The sequence below is a fragment of the Lipotes vexillifer genome, unplaced genomic scaffold (assembly GCF_000442215.2).
Source record: "Lipotes vexillifer unplaced genomic scaffold, Lipotes_vexillifer_v1.1 scaffold444, whole genome shotgun sequence".
NCBI classification, from domain to species: domain Eukaryota; kingdom Metazoa; phylum Chordata; class Mammalia; order Artiodactyla; family Lipotidae; genus Lipotes; species Lipotes vexillifer.
The window spans coordinates 2151964-2169317 of NW_006793488.1; the positions used below are offsets into that span (position 1 = coordinate 2151964).

Sequence of the window (17354 nt, forward strand, 5' to 3'; positions counted from 1 at the left end):
CTTATTCTTAGGAGATGCATACAGACGTCTGTGGGGGTGACGTATCCGCGACTTTCAAATAATTCGTCAAAAAATCAGTGTGCGGGTCTGTGTGTATGGAGACGGTGGGAGAGAGGCCAAATGTTAAGCAGTTAATGAACTGGAGGACGGCTACGCGAATGCTCACTGTACTACTCTTTAAACTTTTCTGTAGACATAAGCCTTTTTTTTTTTTTTTTTTTTAAATTGGGGCGGGGAACGCCGTTCAGGGAAGGCCAAGTGCAGAGGCATCCACTAGCCTTACGAAGGTAGCGACGTCGGGAAGGGACGGAAGAGACTTCTCAGAACAGCTTCCGCCCTTCCCGGGGCCCTTCCCTGTTGGCGGAGCCAGTCACGTGGCTGTGTGGCCCCGCCCACCGCTCCCAGAGGCCCGCGCGCGCCGCCGGCAGTTGGGTCGCTCCTTCCGGGCCGGCAGGCGGGTTAGCGGCCGTGCTGCGGCCATGGAGGGCGATCCTCCCCCGGTGGAGGAGCGGCGGCGGCTGCGGGAGGAGCTGAGCGAGTTCGTGGAGAGCTGCTGCCGGACGCTGGAGGAGGTGACGGCGTCGCTGGGCTGGAGCCTGGACCGGCTGGACCCCGGGGAGGAGGAGGCGGCCGAGGTGAGGGGCGCGGGGTCCTTCCGGGGGCCCTCAGCCTGCGGAGCCCCGGGCGGCGGGCGCGGCCCCGCGTCTGCAGGGCCGTGGGAGGCGCGGGATCCAGCCTGCAGCGCCCGACGCCGCCGGGATGCTCGCACCCACCCCCGGGCTGCGCACCCCTGCGGAACCTCGCCCTAAGGAGCCGAGGGATCGCGGCGGGTGCAGAGCGGAGCGGATAGCCCGGCTGGGTTGTGGCTGGGAGATAAGCGGGCGGGTCTCGGGGTGCTGCTCGCGGAGGCGGCGGCGGCGGCTTGCCCTGTCATCTGTCGCGTGGACTCCGCACTTGCACCAGACTTGGTTGGTATCGGGACGGCTTGGGAGTGCAGGTCATCTTTCTCTGCCTCCAGACTGTGCACCGATTCCACGATTATTAAAGGATGTCAACCTAGAGTCGGTACTAGCAGCTCTCCTGGACGTTAGGAAGAGATGTAGGCAAGAGTATTGGGGTGAACAATCCTGATTTTTTTTTTTGTATGGGATGGGAGGAACGGAAGTGCTCTAGTGTGGCATCATTATTCATGCGGTCGACTATTCTTTCTGGTTTTACCATTTTGAAAAAACACTTTTGGGAATTCTCCGGCGGGCCAGTGGTTAGGATTTCGCGCTTCCGCTGCAGGGGGCCCGGGTTCAATTCAGTCCCAGGCCTGGGAACTAAGATCCCGCGTGCTGCCGGGCCAGAGGAGAAAACAGCAACAACACTTGTATTATTTGTTTAGAGGTATATTTGAAGCTGCGAATTCCATTGAGTGGGGCCTGCCAAGCCTTTCCACACCACTGTTTACCCAGCGATTTAGTAAATTTAGATTTCTTTTATTAACAGTTAAATAGAGCTTTGTATATGCCACTTACTATAATTACCTCCTTTAATATTCGTAGTTACCCTATGAGGTAGGTACTGTTAGCCACTTTTTACAGATGAGGAAACAAACCAGAAGAGGTGATACTTTGTCCCAGGACACATTGCTGAGAGGTGGCAGTTAGGATTTGAACCCCTAGGCATTCTGCTCTGAGAGTCCCTGTGCCTAATTGGTATGCTGCTGCTCTAAAACTCCTCTCTGAAATTCCAAAATTCGGGCAGTCGGCTGTGGGTGTGTATCTGACCTTTGCAAAACCAGTGTCTGATATTCAGGAGAGGAACTGGCTTAAACATCCTGGTAAGTGACATTCATACTTCCTAGACCAGGTGCAGTCCAGATAGGCAGTGAATCTTCCCTTTTCTGCTGGAGTGTTTTCATACTGAAGTTGAGTGAACAGCGTCACAGTTCCCATCCTCACAGAGCTCAGCGGCTGGTGGTGGTGATGAGGGGGAATACAGAGAGATCAGCCACTACATTGTAATGTGATAAAGTCTGTGAAGGCTGGATTGGGATTGCTGTAGTGCCGGTTATTGTAGGCTGTGAGGGGATGGCCAGGACTTCCTGGGTAAAGTGAATTCTAAGCTGATAAATGAAAGTGAGCTGAATTAGCTAGTGAAGCACAGAGAAAGCATCAACAGCATGTGTAGAAATCCAGAGACGAGGGTGTGATGAGCAGATCAGGAAACCTCGGGTAGTTAAGGATAGCTAAGAGCATAGGCTATGGGGAGGGAGGGGAATGATGGTCAGTAGGGGCCAGAGCTTAAAGATCCTTGTGTCAGCCGTGTTAAAGAATCTGGATTTTTTTTTTTCTTAATGAGAACAGTGGGGGAGGCATGGAAGTTTTTTTTTCTTTAATTTATTTATTTTTGGCTGCATTGGGTGTCTGTTGCTCCACATGGGCTTTCTCTAGTTGCGGTGAGCAGGGGCTACTCTTCGTTCCTGTGCGCAGGCTTCTCATTGCGGTGGCTTCTCTTGTTGCGGAGCACGGGCTCTAGGCGCATGGGCTTCAGTAGTTGTGGCTCGTGGGCTCAGTAGTTGCTGCACGTGGGCTCTAGAGCGCAGGCTCAGTAGTTGTGGCACACGGGCTTAGTTGCTCCGGGGCATGTGGGATCTTCCTGGACCAGGGCTCGAACCTGCGTCCCCTGCATTGGCAGGAGGATTCTTAACCACTGCGCCACCAGGGAAGCCCCGCATGGAAGTGTTTTAAGCCAAGGCATATCATGATTATACTTGCCTTTTAATAAAATAATAATTGCTCATATTTATTGAATGCTTACTATTTACCAGGCCCAGTCCAAATGGCTTTATGTGTATAAACTCATAGCTCTGTGAGAGAGGTCCTGCTGTTACACCCCTTTTATAGATGAGGAAACTGAGGCAAAGTAAGGTTCAGTACCTTGACTAAGTTCATACAGTCAGTAAGTGGCAGGCCTGAGATTCAAGCTAGCTGTGGTGTGGAGAATGGAGAACAGCCAGACCGGAAGTGGAGAGAGCAGTTAGGCAGTGGCCCTTGTAACCCAGGAGGGAGGTGATGATCTCCTGCACGGGGACATGGCAGTGGGCATGGATTATGTGGAAGGATTTCAGAGTTCGTTAGGAGGAAAAAAGACTAGCTGATTGGTAGGTGAGGTTGTCCAGGCAGTGAGTATAAACACATCTTTCAAGAGTTGGGCTTTGATGGGTTGAAGCGGGGCAGAGGCTGTAAGGGGGGAGAGAGAATGAGGGAGGGTTTTTTTTGTGTGTATGTTTACATACACTCACAGGGGCGTTGGGAGAGGCCTACAGAAGAGGATATAAAAACATTTAATGGTATAATTATTTCCTTAAAAATTATGTACCTTTTTTCTTTGCTTCTGTTTGATCTTTATAGGATGAAGTTGCCATATGCCCTTATGATTCCAATCATCACATGCCTAAGTCGTCTCTAGCAAAGCACATGGTATCTTGTAGATTGAGGAAACTGGGCTATACCAAAGAAGAAGAGGTACCATATATCTATTATGTGTATGTTGTGTAATTCATGGCTTAATACATTCACAGTATTTGGAAGGTACAGTGTGATGTTTTCTGACAAAATAATAGTCATTTGAGGGGTGCAATGGTACTTGCCTCATTTTTCAAATTATTGCAAGAAATGTTTAAATGATATTAATCTATTGTTGGTTTATCTCAAATCTTAAAATAGTCATATGATACTGAAAAACACTAAGATTTTGTTTTTTTTATTGTTTAGGGTAAAATGTATAATTCTGACTTTTTCTATGAGAATGCGAAGATACCTTCAGTTACCTTGAGTAAGTATTAATATAATTTAAAAATATCTTAGTGTAGCTGTACCTGTATAGGTATTGATATTTCTTTTTTTTTTTAATTTATTTATTTTTATTTATTTTTGGCTGCATTGGGTCTTCGTTGCTGCATGCGGGCCTTCTCTAGTTGTGGCGAGCGGGGGCTGCTCTTCATTGCGGTGCATGGGCTTCTCGTTGCAGTGGCTTATCTAGTTGTGGAGCACGGGCTCTACGCGCGTGGGCTTCAGTAGTTGCGGCTCGTGGGCTCTAGAGCGCTCTGTAGTTGTGGCGCACGGGCTTAGTTGCTCCTTGTCATGTGGGATCTTCCCAGTCTAGGGACCAAACCCCTGTGCCCTGCATTGGCATGTGGATTCTTAAACTCTGTGCCACCAGGGAAGTCCTAATGTTTCATTTTTGAATTATCAAAAGAATGGACTTTATAAGTATACTTATGGTTGATTAAGAAGGGTTTTCTTTTTTTTTTTAAGACTTTTTTTTTTTTGATGTGGAATGTTTTTTAAAGTCTTTATTGAATTTGTTACAATATTGCTTCTGTTTTATGTTCTTTTGGTTTTTTGGCTGCGAGGCATGTGGGAATCTTAGCTCCCCAACCAGGAATCGAACCCGCACCCCCTGTATTGGAAGGCGAAGTCTTAACCACTGGACTGCCAGGAAAGTCCCAAGAAGGATATTTCCTATAGTGACACTAGTTTGCTCAATCTGAAATTTAGAGACCAGGCTTATAATAGGCAATGAAAATCCTCCAAAGCTTTGTACAATAGGACAGATGCCTTCCTTCTTGATTATAACAAAAATCTGGCCACACACATAATTTGACGATAGAACTGAGGATGGAAATGTGTTCCAAGTGTTCACAGCATACATAGAGGTTAAAATCTTGGACTTTGGAATCAGAATGCCCTGAGTCAAGTAATTTTGTCACTAATAGTTGTGTGACTTTCAGTAAGGTAATTAACCTGTTAGTTGCCTAAATTTCTCTATAAAATGAGGATGATGATAATAGCACCCTTGTGAGGATTAAATGATGTAATGATATATGTAATATGGTTAGAATACTGCCTGGCACTTAGCTGGGATTCAAGAAATGTTAGATATTATATTGGTTGATAAAATTTGTAGCAGCTACTGCTGCATGCTTGGTTATAGTGTTTTCTGAATTGCTTCAAGTCTGGTTACTTACTGGATTCTAGGTAGATCTGAAAGAATTCTGCATTCACAGTACCTTGGCAGCACTGTGGGTGTTAAGATTCTGGAAGGTTTCTCAATGTGCCCAAGGAGCTTGGATTGGAACCCAGTTAATTTCATTGTGGACACTGACGATTCATATTGTATTTATGGATTTTTTTGACAGATAAGGACTCACAATTCCAGATAATTAAACAAGCTAGAGATGCAGTTGGAAACGATGGTGATTATTATAATCAAAGTAAGTGGCATCAAAGTTTGAACTAATTAATAAAACTGTTTTTCTTCCATAGCACATGTTACTAATTTTCAAGAGAAATCTTACGAGAACAGTTAGGAGAAAGGCTAAGTTTTACATTTGACATTAGACTCAGTGCTTGGTGTCAGCTTCATTTGTTAGATATATTCCACTGAGATACACCAATCTCACCAGAACACTGTTTTAGCTAGCGATTCATGCTTTGGAATTACCTAATAGGTGAGATTGCCTCGTAGATAATTTTTTTAAATTATGATTATTTAGTAAATAAATCCCATTGAGTAGACTGTCTCACCCTGACATTTCCCCTCTCTCTTGAGAATTAGCCCAGTGTTAAATGTAGGAATGTCGAAATGCAATGTAAGAGGAAAGGTTTGGGCTAATCTGTCCCCACAGCTACTCCTCGGTGAAGCACAAACAACGGTTTTATATACAATTTCAGAGGGTTTGTGGATCCCTGCATGCCCAGGCTGGCTTAAGAGTTTCTGCCCAGGACTTAACTTCAGCAGAGACCAGGTTAGAATTTTTAAGTTTGAGCTTCTAGGAAATTGAAAGAAACCTTAATCCTTCAAAATGATAGAAGAAAACAAGTAAATGGAGTTAACAGATTTCTGACTCTAGGTAGACCATCCAGCCAAAGCTGACTGGCTCTGATAAGAATTCTCAGTTGACTTCTTTAAGCCTCCTGAAGGTATAGCTTTCTCTGGACAACTTACCTTTTTCTCCCTCACTCTTCTTTTTAGCTTAATGATACTCACTAGCCCGTAGTTGGGATTTCTTTTCTCCTGTGTTGATGTTCAGGGTCTTAATCCCATTGTTCTAAGCCAGTATCTGGGCTTCATTTCTCTCTCAGTTGCCCTGTGGCTGCAGAAGGAAGAAGTCTTCTTAGTCTGCATTAGATTGGTTCCTCGTAACAGCCAGAAGCATATTTCTTGTATTTCCTGTTTTGAAGATACCATTTAGTACTTTTTGTGCTACATTGCAGGTTTTATTCTTTGAGGGAGACATTTGACTCTCATCTTATTTGAAGAGATTAGTGAGCTATAGTCAGTCAAGCCTTTTTTGACCCCTGTTCAGTTAAGTGAACCAATTAAAAAAATAAAGGATTTTGGTTGTTTTTTTTTTTTTTTTTTTGGGGGGGTTTTTTTTTAGTTAGAGGACTTTTTTTGACCTTAGCTAATTAGATAGATTTACTGAATTTATTTTAGAGTTGAAAGAGAACTTGGAGATAATCTAATCCAGCTTCTGCTTTTTACAGATCAGGAAACAAATCCTGTCTGATAGAGATGATAAAGTTCTCAGTGCTTTTATATTTTAGAAGAGAGTTTTTTTTTTTCCAAAGCTCTCTTATTCATTTCATTTCCCTTTGACAACAAACTTGTGATAGGTTGAACAAGTATTTGCTCTTTCATATTAGATGAAGAAATAGAGGCACACAGAAGTGAATTAACACCCCTTTGCTATAATATAGGAAAGCTGGATTGAGAGCCAAGTTCTGAATTTTGCAGATTTGCACATTGAGTTTAATTCTTTACAAAAGCAAATAATTACTTTGAATGAATAGTTCTTTCAATAGATAGTTAAGAGGAACTTCTATTTGACTTTGAATTATTGTATTTTCTTAAATTAAGACTTAATTGTTAAGAATAACATGTTATATGATCTGTAACCCTCTTTTTAAAACTTTTTTTCATCTGTGTTAGAGTTCTGCAATTTCTCAATAGAGATTAATTTTTGTGGTGCACGTATGTCTTACACATCTAAAATTTTTTACCCCAGAATGAAAATCTCTTTAATACTTTCTTATTGATGTTTACTTTGAAGGAAGAATAGCTAACATTAATAGTTTTACATTTTCCATTTCATTAATGTTTTGTTTGTTATGTACTAAATTGTCAGTTTTTTATGTTTTCCTTTCATCAGTCACATCAGGTCTAAACTCAAGGTATAGAGTTCTCAATTTGTTAATCTTTGTCAAAGCTTGAACAGCCATTAGATCTACTTATTTATTTTCAGATATAGTTACTTTGGTTAATTTTATAACCAAGATACTAATTTCAGTCATAAACAATCATTTTATATAGTTGGTGGTTTATCTTCTTCCTTCAATATTAAAAATTCAAGTGGCTGTACTTCAGTTTCATGGCATCTGGGTGGTGGCCATGATCTGAGCGTCAGTGTACTACGGTAAAGAACCCCAAAGAGACAAGAGATTATAGTTCTAGACCTGATCTGTTCCTACCACTTGTGAGATGTTGGCAAATCGTTTTACTTCCAAGGACCTCATTTCTTCATCTCCAGTGTTAGGAAATTGACTCTGTATGAATTCTTCGCAAAATTCTGAATTTGTACCTTTAACACGAGTTAATGTTTAATATTGTTAAATATATTATTATTTAATATTAATATTTATTATTAATATTTAATATTGTATCTCACACGTTTGAGATGCCCTGTGTTGGCAGAAAGGACTAACACAGAAGAATGAGAGTTCAAGTTATTGAAAAAGTAGATTAGAGTTTCAGTTTGGGATGATGAAAAAGTTCTGGAGATGGATAGAAATGATGGTTGCACAACAGTATGAATGTACTAAATGCCACTGAACTGTACACCTGAAAATGGTTAAAATGGTAAATTTCATGTGTATATTTTACCACAGGTTTTAAAAACTACTATAAAAAAAAGGTAGATAGAGGGTCACAGAATTAGTATGATTCCAGCTCATTCAGCTACACCTCTAAATTGTATAGAAACTGGGGTTTGAACTTTTACATTTTGTGGAAATGCAAGCTTATTTAAGTGTGTTTATTTTTTTTTTTTTGTCAGAAATATCTATGTTCTGAATGATTTGAATGCAGCTTGTTTAACTTTTCCTGTACTTTTTCTTTTTCAGTAATTGGGGTGAGTATAAAGAGGAATTAGGAACCTGAATGTACTCCTTATTTAAAGATATGCAGTATCCTTTTTGCAAATGATATCCTTTTAAAAGTATCACTCAAATTTCTAAACTTTATCTTAATCACTGTCACAATATTATAGTCTTGATTTGGAATTTTAGTTGAATTTCAAAGAATTTAACTATCAGTCTTGACCATACAGAAATTTAAGAGGAATAAAGAAAACTCCAAAATATTTTAAGGAGGAAATTATACTTCTTTGTTTAAAAAGAGCAGAGAGAGGTTTATATGGAGCTTGTTTATAATACATCAGTGTTTTCTAATCTTTTGTATTTTTCTCCTAGAATATATAACCTATATTCAGATAAATTCGGTTTATCAAAGCCATCTATAAAATTAAATGTTTTAACATCTGGCTTTCCCTAGCGTCTACCAGAATTAGAGTAAAATTGATTGAAAAGGAGGGAACCCTCCTTCCGCACTAATTCAGAAGCCTTCTGCTAGTACAGATGCTTATCTGTAGCTGTTACACCACGGACTCAGATTCAGTGTAGCTCTCCTCTTAATTTGTAGACAAATGTAAAGTCATCTCTTTTCTTGTGTTGTAATGCTTAGTTCATAGGGTGCTCTCATTTGAATTTTTGTTTTGCCTCTTTACCTAGGAAGTCAGTGAGATTAAACTTTATCAAATATAAGTATTTGAGAAGAGCTACTGATTTTACATTGTTCTGTGAACCTAAGTTATTACTTTAGGGTAACTAGCAAACATTAAAAGGATTCCTTTAGTAGCTCATGTTCTTTGTTTGCATTTGTGAATAATGAAGTCTAGAAAGAATCATTTTAAATTGCTTTATTTACAGTTACAGTAATTTTTTTGTTTCTTTGAGAAAATTTGAATCTCAAAACAAATTTTCTTCAATGTTTAATACATCATATCAAGGTATTGTATTTACTTTTTTTCATTAATGAGCAGATTTTAGAAAGTTCTATGACTTTGGTGGGGGGGTATTGTTAACGTTTTTCACTTAATTTGGTGAAGTCAATATGCTGCTGCTTCCGAAAATTACATCAGGGTTAGTCTCAGTCTGTCTTTCTCTGGTCTTTCTTGGGATTTCTGCTACTTAACTGCTTCTTGGTCCCTAGCTCTAAGTCATTGCACAAGTGGGATGTATTTTGACTATGGAACATCTAGCTTGATGTCTCTCATAAAAAATGATATTTTTTACACATTTTTCATATTTCTATAATTTATCTTCAAAGGGACTGTAATGTGTATTACCTATTAAAAACATTTTTTCCCAGCTTTTATGGGGAAAAGCATATAGACGGAAAGAAAATTAATATCTACCTTTACAGTATGGGTAGCCTTTTAAAAGTTTTTTTTCTTAGCAAATTGTCTCATGGTTATTACTGCCTGCCTTCATGGGATCTGTCTTAACATTGTTGGAAAGAATAGCAAACGTCCACAACAGCAAACATTCTGTGGATGTAGCATTCAGAATAGAGTCAGTGTTGACCGTTATCACACAGATTGATGTTTTGTATGTTTAGGGAGTACTATGAAAACAGATTGCTTGTGTTAATTTAATGTTGCATTATTACAGCGCATGTTTAAAGATAAGTACAGTAGATCATAAATCCACAAAGCTTCATGTATTGTTTATCCTTGTGATTTTATTTTTACTCTAGGGATGTATTCTTCATTGCCTGTTGAAGTTCCTCTGAATCACAAACGGTTTGTTTGTGATCTAACCCAAGCCGATCGTCTTGCCCTCTATGATTTTGTAATCGAGGAGACAAAGAAAAAACGCTCAGATTCTCAAATTATTGAAAATGACAGCGATCTCTTTGTAGACTTGGCTGCCAAAGTCAATCAAGGTTTGAGACGAATATCATAGTTTTCTATTGCTTAATTGTCATTCCATCCTTTGAGTGTTATTAAGATGACTTGTCAGGCCACTTTGAGTTGGAATAGGATGGTTTTGTATCATCTGTTATTCACTTATATATTAAGATGTTTACTTAGTACTTGAAATTTTGCTCTCTGATTGTTACATTAAGCATACCTTACTTCTGTAAGAATGTTCCTTGAGCTGGGCTGTTACTTTAATCTCTGTACCTAAGCACTGTTATGTTCAATTAATGGTTAGAGAAAAGGAGTGATATAAAACTTAGTCCACTTATATAACAGAATTTTCAGAATATTTTTGAGTGCTATATTATTACAATACATTAAAGCATGTTGAAATATTGGATGATTATGGTGTTCCTTCCCACTGATTCATAAGAATTTATAGCTTCTGAGGATGTAATAATTTTATTTTGTTCTTTTATTAGATAATAGTCGAAAAAGTCCAAAATCTTACCTTGAAATCCTGGCAGAAGTGAGAGATTATAAAAGAAGACGCCAGTCCTATAGAGCTAAGAATGTTCACATAACCAAGAAATCATATACTGAGGTATGTTTTGCATAATTGTATGGAGCTTTGTTGAACACAGAGATTTCCCTTAGATACTTGTCCTCTGTCCCGTGGATTTCCACAGTTCCTTAGAGGTTTTCTGAGCGGAAGTGGCTCCACAGTGGCCACACCTGCTTTGTATTTGCTCCATCACTCTCAGACCCACCCTTTACCAGACAAAGGCTTTTCAGGGTAAAAAGCCCTTCTATAAAGAGGTTGTGCAGGGCTTCCCTGGTGGCACAGTGGTTGAGAGTCCACCTGCCGATGCAGGGGACAAGGGTTCGTGTCCCAGTCCGGGAGGATCCCACATGCCACAGAGCGGCTGGGCCCGTGAACCATGGCTGCTGAGCCTGCGCGTCCGGAGCCTGTGCTCCGCAATGGGAGAGGCCACCACAGTGAGAGGCCCACGTACAGCAAAAAAAAAAAAAAAAAGGTTGTGCAGTCTTACAAAAACACTGCTTTTGAGAAAGTGGTATTACATCATGATGAGAACGTAGATTTTGGCTTTAGACAGACCTGGGCTTGAGTTTTGATTCTGCAATTTATCATTGGCTCTTTGACTTGGGCAAATTATTTGAGCTTTTCAAGATTGAGATTTTTTCATTTTATAGTAATACAGACTGCAGGGTTATTGTGAGAAGTAATTAAAATAATGCTTATGGACAAAGAAATTGTTCAGTGAATATCTTTTTTGGCAGAAATTTTAGTGTGCGTTTATGTACTTTACTAAACATTTGGGCTTAAGAAATGTCTTGGTATAAATTACTTGTAATTTATATTATAAAATAATTTTGTGTATATTATAACATTTAAGTACATTAACCTCTTGATGTATATCTAGACTTATTTTCAGATGTCATTTAGTGGGTAGAGTTGATGAATTTTTGGTACACGAATCACCTTGCCTAAACACTGTAAATAATTTCCTCATTGAATCTCTAATTGTTCCCATGTTATTTCTTCCTTCCTTTTATGATTTCAGAGACCTTCCATAATCTGGCCTCATTTTACCAAGCATTTTCTTTTGCTTTAGTCAAGCATGTCTGTTAAAGTGTATCTGATCACACGTATTTATTCTTACCTCAGTATCCTAATACATGTTGTCTCATCTGCGGTGCCTTTTGTTTTGCTGTTTAGAAACTTGATGCCCACTCACTGTTTCCATGAGGTGTTGATGCCTCTGAGCCATCTGTTGCCTTGCTGCACTCATGGCTCTGTACCGACAGCTTAGCACTTGGTTTTATGCTGTGCTTTTTACAATTAAAGTACATGTTTTAGACTTAGCTTACTCAGGCATCGCCCTGGTGAGTCTTACAGTCCCTCAAATCCTTGGTGGTTCAACACTTGTTTCTTCTTTGGTCTCATAACCTTGAACTCAAGTATAAGTGTCGTTGCTAAGTGCTCTTTACAATTTTATGGTTAACTTTTTTTTTTAAATAAATTTATTTATTTAATTTTTGGCTGCATTGGGTCTTCGTAGCTGTGCATGGGCTTTCTCTGGTTGCAGCGAGCAGGGGCTACTCTTCGTTGCGGTGCACAGGGCTTCTCAACTGCGGTGGCTTCTCTTGTTGCGGAGCATGGGCTCTAGGTGCATGGGCTTCAGTAATTGTGGCACGTGGGCTCAATAGTTGTGGCTCGCGAGCTCTAGAGCACAGGCTCAGTAGTTGTGGTGCACGGGCTTAGTTGCTCCGCGGCATGTGGGACTTTCCCGGACCAGGGCTTGAACCCGTTTACCCTGCATTGGCAGGTGGATTCTTAACCACCGCGCCACCAGGGAAGTCCCTGAGCAGCTCTCTTATCAGAAATTCGGTACTTAACTCTCTGTAGGTGATTCGGGATGTGATCAACGTTCACATGGAGGAACTCGGCAGCCAGTGGCAGGAGGAGCAGGAGAATGCAGAGGACGATGCGGAGAAGTATGTCAGTGCGTCAGTTGGTGAAAATAGTTCTGTTTTTATTCTGTCACCTGTAATCGTTCAACTGAATTTTAGCACCTCCAAGACCATTAGTAGCACAGTGTAATTCATCAGAACGCTTATTGTTCTTTATTTTACCACAGTTGTGAAACATACCATTAAGAGCTAAGTTTCTTTGCCTGCCCTCTTATCTGGAGTGCAGGGTTATACATATTTAGTCTCTATCTGTCACTGGTCTAATACAGAATATTGAGCTTTAGGCTGGTCTGTACTGGAGACCATAGTTAAAACTGTTTAATGTTCTTTCTGTTTCAGGAATGAAGAAAGGCGGTCGGCTTCAGTAGACTCACGGCAGTCTGGGGGAAGCTATCTGGATGCAGAGTGTTCACGACATAGAAGGGATCGGAGTAGGAGCCCACATAAACGCAAAAGAAACAAAGATAAGGACAAACACTGGGACTCAAGAAGAAGGAAAGAGAGGTAAGCCCAGCACTGCGTCATTCGCTGTCGAATCGTTGATGTGTGAGAAGCAAAAGGCCCTCCTGTCATACGTAGGCCATGCTGAGAACATGGCTTGTAAATAAGTTAAGGTGAGGAGGGTAAGCAAGTGATGAAGGTTCTTAACATTCATCCTGTTTCAGTTCAAATATCCACAGCTCTACCTGCCTGATTGGTATGGTTTCCCTTTTTTATTACTTGTTTCCTCACCAGGAGATGGGAAAGTAATGTCTAGGTAGAAAGTTAACCATGTTAAAAAGGTGTTTGCCTAGATCTTTCTTCAGTCCTTTCTGTGTCCCTCCCTCCCTTTCTTGTTTCTCTTTCTCATCCTTTCTTTCTCTTGCTAATTCATCACATAAAGGATGTTATAAAGTCAGAGAGAAGGTCTAAGCTTTAATGGCAGTCAGTTTTTCCCTTGTTGGTATTCCTGATAAAATTTTGAAAGCTGGGGAGATATAAAGTAATACTGAAATAGTGAATTCAAATTGACCAAGGTCTGTTCCTGTATCGAGCTGCTTACTGGGCATCTACGTGGATCTCAAATTTGTCAGGTCTACGCCTGAACTTGACTTTTTCTTGGTCTGCTCCTCTTCCGCCAGTACTCCTGTCCTGGTTAATGGGCGGCCATCATCTGTTCACCTAAGCCAGCAGTCGAGGACTCATGCTAGAAGCTCCCTTTTACTCCTTACCATCTGGTCCTAGTCGTCAGTTTTGTGTGAAGATGCCTCACATGCACCTCCTCTCTCTGTCCTTAAGGCTGTCATCTGGAAAACGATGGCTGTGTTCCTCATTGTTCTCTCTGTAGGCTTGTCCCACATGGATCCATCCCCGCCCTGCTGCCAGAGTGGACTTGCACCTCTTAAAACTCCTCAGTGGTAGAGTTCACGTTCTTCGGAACAGCTCTCGAGACCTCCAGGAGCAGGGCGCCTGCCTACCTACCTTGTATTTGCCCCTGCCCCGTGAACTACACAACTTCTGCTCTGGCCAGCCCGGATTCCTCACAACTCCCCATCCGCACTGGGCCTCGTCCGTGCCTTTCCACCTCATGTTCTGCTGCCTGGTTATTGTTGTTGTTGTTTTTAAATATTTATTTATTTATTTGTTTGGTAGCACTGAGTCTTAGTTTCGGCATGTGGGCTCCTTAGTTGCAGCTCGCTGCCATTCGAACTCTTAGTGGCGGCATGCACATGGGATCTAGTTCCCGGACCAGGGACCGAACCCGGGCCCCCCTGCATTGGGAGCGTGGAGTCTTACCCACTGCGCCACTGGGGAGTCCTTTAAGCCTTCGGTAAACTCATCCTTTAGGACTCAGCTTAGTCATGTCCATGAAGCCTTTTTCACTCATTCAGACAGAGCTGATCTTTCCCATTTTGTTACCGCTCTACCCAGCACCTACTTTTTATTGAACGTAAGTTATTTCTCTCTCTACTAGACTGAGCTCTTTGAAAGCAGGTCCATGTCTTAAATTTAGTATTATTTGCACAGTGCTTGTCTAGCAATAGGCTTTTTTTTTTTTTTTTTTTTGCAGTACGCAGGCCTCTCACTGTTGTGGCCTCTCCCGTTGCGGAGCACAGGCTCCGGACGCGCAGGCTCAGCGGCCATGGCTCACGGGCCCAGCCACTCTGCAGCATGTGGGATCTTCCCGGACCGGGGCACGAACCCGTGTCCCCTGCATCGGCAGGCGGACTCACAACCACTGTGCCACCAGGGAAGCCCTAGCAATAGGCTTTTAAATGACACCTCTCCAGGGCCAGTGGCGATCAGGATATTAGTAAGGCTTACTGGTTTAATAATTTTGCTCATCTTATTATCATTCAGTTCATAGAGTTAAAGCTAGCTATGATTTAGTCCTCTTATAAAAATGAAATATTTGCTTAGTAAACCCTTTTGATTCATTTAATGCATGATAATCTGTGATAATTATGCACACGTTAACTTTTTTTTTAATATATTTATTTTATTTATTTTTGGCTGCATTGCGTCTTTGTTGCTGCGAGCAGGCTTTCTCTGGTTGCGGCGAGCGGGGGCTACTCTTCGTTGTGGCGCGCAGGCTTCTCACTGCGGTGGCTTGTTGCAGAGCACGGGCTCCAGGCGCACGGGCTTTAGTAGTTGTGTGGGCTCAGTAGTTGTGGCACACAGGTGCAGGTGCTCCGCGGCGTGTGGGATCTTCCCGGACCAGGGCTCGAACCCGTGTGCCCTGCACTGGCAGGTGGATTCTTGACCGCTGTGCCACCAGGGAAGCTCCTGCACACGTTAACTCTTGATTAGCTATATCAGAAACGTGCTGTCTCACTGCTTCTGGTTGTCAGTGCTTCTTCCACTTAAGTAATTTTTGACATGTCCAGTCAGTCCCTGTTGACTTACATATGTTAGATAACCTCAAAATCTAAACATGAGTAACCTTCCTTTAGAGAGGATAAACTGAGTATTAGCAGGAAACACTACTCACTAGGATAGTCTTTGAGGGCCACCCTTGAGAGGGAATGAATTGTGGGAGCTGAGATGGGGGCCAGGGTGAGTAGATCAGACATCTGAACTCCTCCTATGACTCCAGCATCCTGTTTGCAATGAACTCTCAGGTCATCGACCGGGTACATATAGTCAGAGTTAATTTTAAAGTGTAACTCCAAAGCGCAGGTAAAAAAAATCCGTTTTCCTTATCCCCATCTCAATTTTGTCCTGTAGTTTTAATGATGCATTTTTTATATCTACTCCTAAGAAAAGTCACTGTTCAGTTTTAAGGGCATGTTTTAACTTGTTCTGGTTTATATCTGATGTCAGTATATTACTGTGAATTATTATTTTAAAGCTTTGATATTAAAGTGCCTGTCATTTATAATTTTTTTTTCACCCCTTTCATTTCAGGGATGGGGAAAGACATCATAGTCATAAAAGAAGAAAGCAAAAAATATAAACGAAGTATTTGTGCGTGTATTAATTATGCTCATGCTGTGGTAACCAGCATGCTGATATTTTCATCATATGCTGTGAGTAGGAGAATGTGCTTATATGAACTGTTCAGTGCTCAGATCATTATTTTTCAACCAATACTTATATCTCAAACCATGAGTACATTGATTATGCCCTGGAACTTTGTTTTCCTTATATTTTAATGGATGATTGCCTCCTATTACTGATTTTGTTTCATTCTTTTTTTGATAATTTATGTATCAGAAAATTATTTAATTAAAGTGAATATTTAAACTACATAATACGTAAATGCATTCTTACTGTAAAAAATTAAACCTTGGGCTTCCCTGGTGGCGCAGTGGCCGATGCAGGGGACACGGGTTCGTGCCCCGGCCTGGGAGGATGGAGCGGCTGGGCCCGTGAGCCATGGCTGCTGAGCCTGCGCGTCTGGAGCCTGTGCTCCGCAACGGGAGAGGCCACAACAGTGAGAGGCCCGCGAACCGCAAAAAAAAAAGAAAAAAAGAAAAATTAAACCTTACAGATAAGGCTAAGGAACGCTTGGAGCACCACCTTGTGATCCCTGTGGCCACCCCAGGGGGTAACCACGGGTGAACTGTAAAAGGGAAAAAAAAACCCAAATATTCATCAGAAGGGGAAAGGCCTGGCTAAATAAAATGTGGTACAGTCACATGATAGATTACTATATTGGATTTAAAGAAATAAACTGTATTATCATGAATAGATCTCAGAGACATGCTAAATGAAAATAAACAAGTTTCAGAAACATATGTACAAGTTACATCTATGTACAAAACAATACTGTACATCTTCTCTGGCTGTATATGTATGTAAATATATTTTTAAAGGTTCAGAAGAACTCATCCCAGACTCCCAACAGTGATTATTTGAGGGAGGAGGTATAAATGGGAGAGAGAAAGGATGGAAACCAGGATTGGGAGGGTGGTCAAAGGGAACTTGAGCTTTATCCATTATGCATTAATTTTTAAAAAATAAGGTAGCACTTGTGTTTCACTTGTTAATTTAAAATATACTGTCGTTTTGTTTTTTGTAAATAAAGTTGATTGAGGTACTCTTTACATACAGTAAAATACATTCATTTTGAGTGTACATTTCATTGAGTTTTGACAAACTTATACCCCCCCCCACCATGTATTCTTCATCTCAGTCAAGATAGAGAACATTTCCATCTCCCTCAGAAGTTCCCTTATACCCCTTTTCCCAATCAGTTTCTCTACCACCAGCCCTAAACAACCAGAGATCTTCTTTTTGTTACTGTTGATTAGATGCATCTTTTCTAGAATTCATGTAAGTGGAATGCTACAACACAGTACTTGCCTCTTCACAGACTGATCCATGTTGTGTGTGTCAGTAG

At 41.2% G+C, this 17354-nt stretch overlaps 1 protein-coding gene across 1 annotated transcript; it reads left to right on the forward strand.

Moving 5' to 3' along the window:
• Window positions 1–474: 474 nt before the first annotated feature.
• On the forward strand, window positions 475–15965 carry SNRNP48 (small nuclear ribonucleoprotein U11/U12 subunit 48). Its single transcript, XM_007466388.1, has 9 exons — window positions 475–635; window positions 3399–3512; window positions 3762–3822; window positions 5189–5263; window positions 9868–10056; window positions 10516–10637; window positions 12465–12553; window positions 12869–13033; window positions 15917–15965. The coding sequence occupies exons 1-9, from the start codon at window positions 480–482 to the stop codon at window positions 15963–15965; spliced, it is 1020 nt and encodes a 339-aa protein (XP_007466450.1). The 5' UTR covers window positions 475–479.
• The last annotated feature ends 1389 nt before the right edge of the window (window positions 15966–17354 follow it).

Excerpts from the sequence above, each read along its gene's own strand:
- SNRNP48 (XM_007466388.1), top strand. The coding sequence starts at position 480 with ATGGAGGGCGATCCTCCCCCGGTGGAGGAGCGGCGGCGGCTGCGGGAG. Across the intron at positions 3,823-5,188 it reads GATACCTTCAGTTACCTTGA|ATAAGGACTCACAATTCCAG; the intron begins GTAAGTATTAAT and ends TTTTTTTGACAG. Across the intron at positions 10,638-12,464 it reads CCAAGAAATCATATACTGAG|GTGATTCGGGATGTGATCAA; the intron begins GTATGTTTTGCA and ends AACTCTCTGTAG.